We start from the raw sequence: 11,588 nt of genomic DNA, 5'->3' as shown, positions 1-11,588 counted from the left end.
TCTCTCCAGTGTGAAGTCTCATGTGAGTCTGAAGATTTCCTTTAAGTGTAAAACTCTTTCCACAATGAGGGCAGATGAAAGGCTTCTCTCCAGTGTGAAGTTTAATGTGAGTGTTTAGGCTTCTTTTATGACTGAAACTCTTTCCACATTGAGGACATATAAAACAATACTCTCCTGAGTGAATCCTCATGTGGCATTGAAGGGTTTCTTTACAACTGAATCTCTTTCCACACTGAGCACAAATGCAAGGCTTCTCTCCTGTGTGAATGTTCATGTGAGTATTAAGACTTTCTTTTCGTGAAAAGCTCTTCCAACACACATTGCAGGTGAAAGGGTTTTCTCCAGTATGAATTCTCATGTGTGCATTTAGGTTTCCTTTATGTGTAAAAAACTGTCCACATTGAGTGCAATTGTAAGGCTTCTCTCCAGTGTGAACTCTCATGTGGGCTTTAAGGTTTTGGTTTTGAGTGAAACTCTTTCCACACTGAAGGCATGTGTAAGGCTTCTCTCCAGTGTGAACTCTCATGTGGACTTCAAGGTTTTGTTTTGAATTTAAACTCCTTCCACACTGGAAGCAGGTAAAGTAACTGTTAGATTCGGTCTTCTGAGCTCTTTTTCGTGAGGAAGTCGTTTCAGTCTTTTTGGATTTGTCTCCAGTCATGAAATCATGATGTTTCTCATTCTGATTTTTCTCTTCCATTTCATTCAGTTCTTCACTCTCCTCTTTTAGTGACATCAGGTCTGAAGTAAAAATAAAATAAAAAATACAAATAAAAGTTAACCCCCCCACAGAGCAATAAGAATAGATCTATTATAACATCACGGGACAACATAGACCATGAAATTCTTATGGAGAGCATTAGCATGGTTTAGGTTCTATCTTTCGGAGCGCTAAAACTTTGCTTGCTTAAATGAAGAAATGAAGTGACACAGGGCTCGGTATTAAGTCCTATGCTTTTCTCCTTTTATACTCTTTAACTATAGAGACACATTATCATTAGCTTTCACTGTTTTGGCACAGTTTGGCACAATTTAAGTGATACTTTAAAAAGTGAAGTGGCAATACAAAAGTTCAATAAACAAGAAGTTTATATGAATAGACTTACATTTTAGACACAATATTGTTAATATTGTTAAAAGAAAATAGTTCCAAACAAAGCCACATCAGAATCGTTGCATAAGGAGCACACAGAGGTGCTTTGTTAATGAATGATCCAGCGTGGTTGAATTAATTGAGTGAGTCAATCATTTAAATGGTTAGTTCACCCAAAAATGAAACAATTGTCATCAATTACTTACCCTTATGTTGTTCAAAACCCATAAGACTTTTGTTGATCTTCAATACACAAATGAAGATATTTTAAATGAAATTTGAGAGATTTCTGTCCCTCTATTGATAGTCTATGCAACTACCATTTTGTCGATTTGAAAAATTCATAACGATTGTAAAACTAATCCATATGAATCGAATGATTTAGTCAAAATTTTCTGAAGAGACTCGATTATATATATATATATGCCTAAAAGCCTAAAATCAATATGTTCATCATATAAAGCATATATATATATATATATATATATATATATATATATATATATATATATATATATATATATATATATATATATATATATATATGATGAACATATTGAATTTAAGCTTTTATTCACATATAAACATAGATAAGGACACATAAACAGAAGCTCAACTGAACCTGCTTGACACGCGAGAACAAACCTCATTGTTTTCAAGCTCAAACATGCTGCATAACACATGAGAATGAACCTCATTGGTTCTTGCGGAACCTCAAACGATGCGTAACATGTGAATTAACCTCATTGGTTCTTGCGGAAGCTCAAAAGTCCTACGTAACAAGAATAAACCATAGACTGTAAAAAAAGATGGACGACGCCCCTTCGCTCTCTTCCATTCATGAGAACTGAAGCCGCCAGTGTCCCGAAATGGCGCTGACATACTGGAACTTGAGTCTGCGCAGTAGCGATCTCGGGACCAGACCTGCGCAGTAGTGAGCAGGAAGTAAAGCCGCGAAATCAACGCTCCGCCCTCACTCTCGCAGAATGCACTCAGGGAGAGTGGATTCTGCACACTTTTTTAAAAATTGATTGCAGTACGACAAGAGACTTGATAAAATAAAGTAAATACAATCTCCTCAGTCCTCCGAAGATCCCGAAAAAATGTCCGTTGGTGCTTCAGTGACTACTTCGCTCAGAGAACCTGTCAATCACAGCTGTCAATCATGACGTTACACCACCGCATCACGTAACTAACTAAAAACCAACTTATTTTTGAAACAGACACTTGAACTTACATCAGCGTGATAAAAACGACAGCAAATGAAAGAAACCACCTTTGGAAAAAAGATATTTGAAGTGTAATTTAAAGGCACAATATGTATTTTTTTTGCTTTAAAAATATAAAAAAAATCACTATATCTATGTTATATATTTTTTAAAGTTGTGTATTTACATTATCCCGACAGTTCCAATTAACTTCTAAATCCAGAGAAATTAATATTTTAATTCGAAGACATGGACCGTGTCTTTATTTCCGTTATGTCGCAGTCAATGGCGTCATATCCGCGTTGTCCCTGGTTTCTGCTCGTGCTGCCATGGCAACCAGAGCTATGAACCAGAGCCCTCTGATAGTAACCAAGACGACAGACGTGGACCACTGTAGTTCGCAATGTCTATCTGCACGCTGTTGTTGTTTCGTTCAAACATTATGGACCATGGCAAGCAGACTTTGGATAAAAAAGGAGAACTAAAACGAGAATCAATATCAGCGCGGTGTTTGAGATGCCGAGAGCTCCCATAGACAGTATACAAACGAGAGCTCCACGTCCGAGACTTCGACCGCTCCTACATGTACTTTATTAAACAGGTGAGCACATTTACATAAAACTAATCAATTTTTTATAGTTCAACAATGATAAAATGTCAGAATATGATCTGTATGTTATTCTAATGTTGATCTAGCTTACTGCTAGTCTCATACAGACAGACTAACACATACATTTCAACACATTCAAATGCAGTTTAGTGTGATAGTGTAATGTTAGACCAAGTGAAACAGCGCTGCGTTACCTCACAAGTTTAATTTGTCTAATAAACTGACCTGTGAGTAGTGATTCTGCGTGTAGTTCGGTAGAATGAAATGTCCATATTCCTTTTATATCCGCGGGACTCGCGTCGCGTTTGGAGCGGTTTGGAGCTGATAGCTGTCTCTTAGCAATCCCGAACGGCTTCATATCACAGTCATGATAAAAACATTGATGTATTCAGTCATCCATAAACATTATTAGATTGGTCGGCTTGACGTTGACGACAAGATCCATAATTCTTAGCAAATGTTGCGTCATCAAACTACGCCTTTGTTATTGTAAATAGGTTAGCGACCCCTAGTGGAGAAAAAATCCCATACTGTACGTTTAATTGTTTAGTTGGTCTCACGTACCGTTAAATAACACGGGGAGGCGGGGCTTATGACCTATACTAGGACCAGTCACCGGGGGCCGATCGAGACGTTTTGGCTTCACTTTTCAGGGCTTGTGCGGCACGCTTGGAATAAACCTCATTGGTTCTTGCAGAAGCTCAAACGTGCTGCAAAACAAGAATGAACCTCATTGGTTCTTGCTGAAACTCAAACGTGCTGTGAAACACGAGAATGAACCTCAATAGTTCTCGCACTTCAAGCAAACATGCTTGACCTTCCGGTTACCACAGCTGATATGCGAGTTGATGAATTTAGGCTTTTATTCACAAAAAAACATTCAATCATGTAAAATGATTGCGTCTCGTCAGAAAATTAATAAACTGCACAATTCATATGGATTAGTTTAAAGATCTCTTTTTGAAGCGTCAAAGTGGTAGTTGCATGGACTGTCAATGAAAGGACAGAAAACTTGAACCGAAGATGAACGAAAGTCTTACAGGTTTGGAACTACATGAGGGTGAGTAATTGAAAATGAAAAAACTATTTCAATTTTTGTGTGAACTTTCCCTTTAATGACCCATTCATAGACAATCTTTCTTTTTTTTCTGAATAAATCAGCTATTTTGAATGAATCAGCTGAATCAATGATTTGATGACTAACTCATTAAGACTATGACTCGCTACCACCTACCAGTGGTTGTAGTTTCATATTTAAAAGTATTGTTTCAGTTTTTCATATAAATATCTCTCTTTTTATTTTTTTGTATGTTAACATTAGTGTCTGTGGTGGCAAGTATTTTATGAATGGTAATGAATGATTTTGCAAAGTTATTTGAATCTTCTATACAGTGTTTTAATAATATTAAGCTGATGTGTACATACAAACGTAATGTTGTAGACAACAAAAGTAAAGTTAAACTCACCTGATACTGTTGCATAATAAGGGGTTCTCAAACTTTTTGGGGCCAGGGGAACCCCTTATAGGGTAGAAAACTTTCCCAAGAACCGCCTTATCAATATATTAGTGATTAAACCCAAAGTTATTGTTAGATGGGAGTAATGAACACAATATGCTTGTTTAATTGGCTCAAATGGCCCCCATCTGTTTATATTGACTTTCTAATAATACAGCAGCTCTAGGTCAACCTTAGAGGGCATTTTTAAGGTTGCAGTAAATCAGTTTAAAGGGCAGTAGCATTTTATTATTATATTCAAAATTAATGTAAAATACCAGTAGATAAAACTAAATATTTACAGACATTATAAACATGTATTTTAGCTGCCCATGTGTTTATTTTATAGTAGCCTATAAAAGAAATGATAGTTACATTCATTATGAACAACATTTATTTTAAAGCCTAAACGAATATATTTAAAGCAAAACTGAAACTGCAGTTTGGCTCCGCTTTCTTTCGACACAAATCCAAATGTTTTCATAGTCACATATATTTGGATGCTAAACTATTATTTATTTTGTAAACAAGGCTTTGTACTTCACCTGTGTCCCAATACCCACGTAAAACATCATCCTTCACAATGCGCATTTGCGTTTTGAACAGAACGTGAACTGCTTTCTGGAGCGAGTCACAAAAATGAGCCGAAACTATAGCGTACTTGCCTCAAGTCAATAAAATCTTTAAGTAGGCCTATCTACTTTTAAGTTTCAAGTCTACTTTTAACATCCTATCCATGTTTAGCTTATTTGACGTTAAATGCATATGTCCCAACACCTTTCAGATGATATAAAAAAACACAACTTATAGTCCATAAAATACGTTTTTCGACCCCACTTTGAGAACCCCTGGCATAATTGATATAAACTTTCTTTGTTTTCAATTCTTAAGTAAATATAGGGTTTAAACTTTAAAGGAATACTCCACAAAAAAATGAAAATCTCTCATTTACCTCATTCTTATGTCGTCCCAGATGTATATGATTTACTTTCTTCAGAACACAAGGAAAGATTTATGTCAAGCATTAACTCATTAACCTGTCCTGTATGCCAGTTGGGTCGATGCAATTGTTTAAAATTTGTATTTTTCTCTTACACACACACACACACACACAAGTTTATTGTTTTGATTTAGAAAGCTTTTTAGGGTACTTCCTTATTTTCTTAACTTAATGTATGATGTCATAATATTGAATGTCATAACTGGAAATAAGATTTTTCTCAGGTGCTTTTGAAGGCAGCATTAGTATTTGTCTCATGTGATCTCAACATTTCTGTCCATGTGAGGGACCCGCTCCATGTCAAATAAAAACACTTTAATTAAGCCATTCATGTGACATTCTTCAAAAATATCATTAATTTCTGTAGAGGCATTTTAATAAGGTTCAAATGACTGAGTTCAGCATTGAGAATGAAACCAACCTGTTTGTTCCTCAGTATCTTCAAGTTTCACTATGAGTATTTCTTCAATCTTCATGTCTTCACTCTCCTCTTTAATAAACGCCATCTTTATAATAGTGGGTGACGTGGATCTTGGCTGCTTCACCAGGAGTTTTCCTGTGTGTTTGGACACTCTGTCATGTACAAGATGAGAAAAATTAACAGAAATATAAAAAATCCATACTAAATCTCTGGGTGCGTCTCAATAAGCTCCATAGTTCAGTAGAGAGTAAATGGTCTCTAATTATCATGATTAGAGATCCAACTTAAGAACACGCTGGAATGGTGAATATTATATTATTATTAGTAGTAGTAGTATGATGTAGTGTAATGCAGACTGAGGCCCTATATCACAACTGAAAAGAGGTTTGAGTCCCCTTTAAAGTTCAGGTACAAGTCAATGCACTGACTTTGTTCAATTTGCACACTAAATAAGGGGTCATAGAGGGAATGAGGTCCACCCACCACAGTTTCACAAAATCCTGTGGGAATACAGCTAGATCTTCTCAAATGGTAAACATCACCCAGCCCTAAATCTGCTCGATATTAAAGAGTTAAAGTTAAGCCATTATAAACATAATATGATTTTCTGTAAAGCTACTTTGAAACTAAGTCTTTTGTGGGAAGAAAAAAATGATTTGACTTGAATGAACCAAGTGCAATAACTTATTCCTTTTATATAATAGACACTAAATCTATCATTGTAAATTATAAAGGCACATTTTGGTGTGGTTTTAAACTCAGTTCCACTTTCACCGGAGTTCCATTGTTTTTCTTCCAGGCTCTCATCACTTGCTAGTGCCCGAATTCGTAAAATGAGACGCATCTTTTCTGTTACTAGTGTTGTGGGGCTTTGCTCTCAAAAAATACGCTCATTCATGTTAGATAAAGCAAAACAATTAATTTACATCGTTTGTATAGATAAAATGTATACCGAATGGCTTAAAAACATAATTTTACACAATTAAAAACACAAACCTTTCTTCTGCGAACTGCAGGAGGGGGAGCGCGGCGCCGCCTTATGACGCCATATCATCATGCCAAAATAAAAGTCCTATTCACGTATTAAAATATCAAAGCCAGGGGTGAGGGGTCGGAAACTTTTTTCAATAACAAGCCAGTTTTTTTCCATTTTTGTTTGATGCTTTTTTAGTGCCACAGTAAAAAATATTATTTTACTTTTATAAAATGAGCAAGAATTAAACATGAGCCAGATTATTCAAAACAAAAAATATGAAACAATAGATAACATGTTGCAATGTGTTATTAACTGCAAAATTAATTTTGCACGATTTACGATTTACTAATTCAAGCGCACAATTTACTATTTCGTTCCTTCGATTTGCTAAATCATGCAGACGATTTATTAATTTGTTCCCTTGATTTATAAATCGTGCGCACAATGTCTTGTATGATAGCCGCTCATATGATACTATTCTAACTAGCTTAAGAGCTCTACTATACTATACACAATGAAAAAGAAAGAAACATTAAACACAGGATGGATGACTCTTCTTCAAACACACAATGACCCCAAACCACATTTTTCAAGGCGCTACTGTCAAACTGGGACACCTTTATTGGCAAACTGGGACACTTAAAACACATTCAATTGTTATTCAAGTGTAGGCCTTATAAGTTAAATACACAATAACAATATAAACAACAATATAAACAACAACAACAACATTATAAACAATAATATAAACATCACTTTTTTTTAGAAGGGGTGCAGGTACAGCAGATTCAACCCACCCCCTCCCTCGCCTGCCCACACAATTTTATATTGGGTTTAATTTATTTCATACAAATTCAATTTTAAAAAACAGTAACCTTCATGAACATCTCTTCTTGTAGGCGAATTAATTGCACACAGGCTAAATTTCATTTCTGTACGGTAGGTTAATCTACACGTCAATACAGCCAGTGCAAGTGAACACCTCCCTGTCTTCAATGAGGCCATTCTCCTCGCCACACGTCTCATGGAACCAGTCCTCTCAAACAATGCACATGATCAAGTCCTCTGTCTTCTTTGGATCATTTTCATCACCAAATGTGGCTTTACAAATATTGCAAATGTCCTGGCCATCCGAGCTTGTACCCTCCATCTTTCTTGTTGTTTGTTTTTTTGGCAGGCTTTGTTTGTTTTTTTGAGGCAATGTATGAAAAATGTTCATCACTGGTTAGATATTTCAACAAAGACTGACTTAAACTACTTATATCAGAGCTGCCAACTCTGCTTTTGCCACACTAATCCCAATTCCAAAGACAGAGAGAGGCAAGATGAGAAAGAGGTCCTAACCACCCTCTTACCACCTAACCAGTGATGAACATTTTTCATACATTGCCTCAAAAAAACAAACAAAGCCTGCCAAAAAAACTAAATGCATTGAAGCAACTGCCATGTGATTGGTTGATTAGATTTTTGCATTAATGAGAAATTGAACAGGTGTTCCTAATAATCCTTTAGGTGAGTGTATATATATATATACATTTTACATATATTTCTTATTTGACATGCAAAAACACGCAAAGGAAATATGGAGGACAATTTTTTTTGTCGATATTCCCCTACATGTGAGCTGCATCTTAATCAAATGTGGTGATAGCATAAAATAATCAAAGTTACAGCATTTGGAACCAAGGTAGCCTTTTTGTTTAGGACTTGACACCCCCCTAATGGTCATTTTTAAAAAATAAAAGTTTTTTTTTTTTTTTAAACCTTTGTTAATCCCTCTCTGCTGCAATAATTGATTATGTGTCCATTAAATTACAGCACCCATCAAGCACATGAATCTGCTATGAAATGTGCAGCAAAAACATCTGGCAAATTACCCTATTGTTTAAAAGAAATACATAATAATAGACAGAGGTGGGACAAAGTCATTGTTATGCAAGTCACAAGTAAGTCTCAAGTCTTTGCCCTCGAGTCCCGAGTCAAGTCGAGTCAAAGATGAGGCAAGTCCCGAGTCGAGTCAAAAGTCAAAGCCAACAAGTCTCAAGTCGAGTCCAAAGTCCTACAATTTTAGTTTCGAGTCATTTCAAGTCCTCTTACCACAGAAATAAAATTTATACAAATCATGTATGTCTATAAGATTTGTATTCATTTAAACCTCTTTTTATACAATGACATTAATCAAATACAGTAAAAAACAGAAAATTTTATTTTCACAAAAAATGCTTGTATTTCAACAGCATATTGCACTAGAACAATGCACAGCAGCTTCAGTCCTGTATTGTATTGACCTCATATTGCAAAACAGTTTAACTTTCAAATAGACATGGGTCCTTTTAGCCTAAACTTTTTTAAACATGTCATCAATAAAATCCTCACTCCTCAAAATTATCACTTCTGAAAAACTGGACCAACCTGATAATATAATTGGAATGCCTCCATAGAGACTGGTGTGTATGAGAGAGAGAGAGAGAGAGAGCGCTGTGTGGACAGGTGATGAGCAGAGAGTGAGTGTGTGTGCGCATGCGTGCTGTGGACAGGTGGAGGGAGGCCCCTATACTGCATTGCATTTGCAAAAGATCAAATTGGCCAAAAGTCTGTCAGTCATTTGTGCACGATGGGGATGCAGAATGATGCCACCATGGCTGAAAACTCACTCCACTGGAGCACTAGAAGCAGGCACTGCCAAGACTCGGATGGCTACTTGAAAGAGTGAAGGAAGAGTCTTACTGTTCAGTGCCCAGAACAAAAGGGCATTCTGTCCTTCTGCCATGTCAATGTAGTGACTTAGCTGTACTGCTGGTGGGGTCCCAACATCCCTTTTCTGCCTCTTATGGTATGCAGCAAACAGCCCTTCTCCTTCCATGTCCTCTAGTTCTTCTTCAGCAGGCACAGGCACAGGTTGCTCCGTCTCTGCAGCATCTTGCAGGATCAATTCTAAAAAAAACGTGTCACAACAGCAGAAACAAAAGAGCCCTTATTACCATTACTGATGTTGATGATACTGTGCAAGACTGAAAATTGTTATTATTGTTAAAGTCAGATTAATATCACATTAGATCCTAGATCAGATTAAGATCAAATTATTTTACGTTGCATTTAAGTTGCATTGCAAGTCAATAATATTTACCTTTAACTCGTTGTGCCACCTCTGCCTTGATGTCACGGTTGACCAGCACATGGGGCTCAATCCACAGCAGACAAAAGGCTGGATCCAAGGCAGCTGCTTTCAGATAGACTGTGTCTGAAAAGGGGGCAGTGATCCCTTCTTGAGACTGGGCCATTTTCACATTAATGAAGATCCCAAGAAATCTTTTTTTCAGGGATGCCTGCAGACCTCTGACCAGGCCGCTCAGGAAACAAACTTGAGGCTTCATTTTCTCAAGATGGTGATTGAGGGACAAGACGGATGGAACAACTGCACTGATTGTAATGACTTTCTCCCCCTGTGTCAAATCAGTTGCTTCTCCGAACGGTTTCAAGATGTCCACCAACTCCTTCAGCAGATTCCACTCTCGTGGTGTGAATGACAGTTCTTTATGCCCGGCCTTCTCAAGAACTGCGCAGAGCTTTTGCTGATCACAATGAAGGACTGCTTTCACCTGCTGCAGTGTGGAATTCCACCTCGTGCTCACTGCAGCAGGGATGCCTCTGTGCTCCCCAAATTCACCATCGAAGATGTCTTTAAATGTTGTGCTTGTGTGGAGCATAAAATTAATAAATTAAATAACTAAAGTAAACCAAATTAAACCAAAAATAAGCTAAACAATATTCCCATTAGTTAAGAACTGCACTATAATAATCTATTGCATCTCTGAACATTACTACTATAATCGTTATTATTTTATTATATACTGTATATATCCCAGTGGTAGCACTCTATGTCCATGCGCTGCCTGCTGTTTGGGCATGATATGAAAAGGGAAGGCTAATGGTGGATCTACTGTGACTGTGTTATCATTTTCCTCTTTACAATGTATATGTCTTACTATGTTTCCTGTTGTACTTGGATGGGTTTAGGGATGCACCAACTCCATCGAGTTGTGAAAGGGGGTGCGCTTCATTGGTTGTCTTGCAATGTGCCTGCTTAGATGCTATCGAATCAAAACAACGTGGGACTACAGTGATTGGATGTCGTGCAGGCAGCGTGCGTGCTCTCTGCATGCATACAGGTTGTGCACATTTTTTTCACAGATGCAGATAAACTGAGAGCGGCGCAGCCGTGTGAAAAAATTTTTCCCCAGTTTTTATGGGAAGTAGCAAGTCTTCTCGAGTCAAAAGGCGCAAGTCCAAGTGAAGTCACTGTCATGTTAATAATGGCAAGGAAGCAATGTGCAAGTAAAACTCTTCTTTATTGACAAAACGTAGAAATAGATGGAGACACGACCACGGGGTGTGGCGCAGGGACCTCGATGGCCAACAGAGTGCAGGTGAGATGGTCAGAAGAGATGAAGTGATGATGATGATGAATAATCCAGAACACAGAGACGAACACACGACCGGAACTCAGGAACAGGAATAAAGCACACAAACTGGATGCCAACCGGGATCAGGAACCACACACAAGAAACACCAAACAACGATCTGACAAAGAGAGGACAAAACAGTGAGTATAAAAAGGTATCGTGGATGAGCTGCAGCTGGTGTCTGAGAGTGAGACCGGCTGATCGCTGATTAGCGCTGATGGGCTGGTCACGCCCCTACTCACACACCCACACACGTATAACAACAAAGACACGAGACAAGAAGGAAACAGTGAATTCATGAACCGTGACAGTCACGAGTCA

At 37.5% G+C, this 11,588-nt stretch overlaps 1 protein-coding gene across 1 annotated transcript in view; it reads right to left on the bottom strand.

The window, feature by feature from the left end:
* Positions 1-6,859, bottom strand: part of LOC311082325 (uncharacterized protein) — an 8,201-nt gene extending 1,342 nt beyond the window's left edge. The window contains exons 1-3 of the mRNA XM_084113089.1: positions 6,825-6,859; positions 5,829-5,963; positions 1-741 (exon numbers count right to left, since the gene is read on the bottom strand). The exon at positions 1-741 is cut by the window's left edge and continues 1,342 nt beyond it. Of these exons, the coding sequence (XP_083969215.1) occupies positions 1-741; positions 5,829-5,913 (826 nt within the window). The 5' untranslated portion in view covers positions 5,914-5,963; positions 6,825-6,859. The remainder of the gene's footprint in view (positions 742-5,828; positions 5,964-6,824) is intronic.
* Positions 6,860-11,588: the final 4,729 nt, after the last annotated feature.

This window comes from Abramis brama (assembly GCF_963993115.1).
Source record: "Abramis brama genome assembly, chromosome: 4".
NCBI classification, from domain to species: domain Eukaryota; kingdom Metazoa; phylum Chordata; class Actinopteri; order Cypriniformes; family Leuciscidae; genus Abramis; species Abramis brama.
This window is presented reverse-complemented; position numbering and strand designations above follow the sequence as displayed.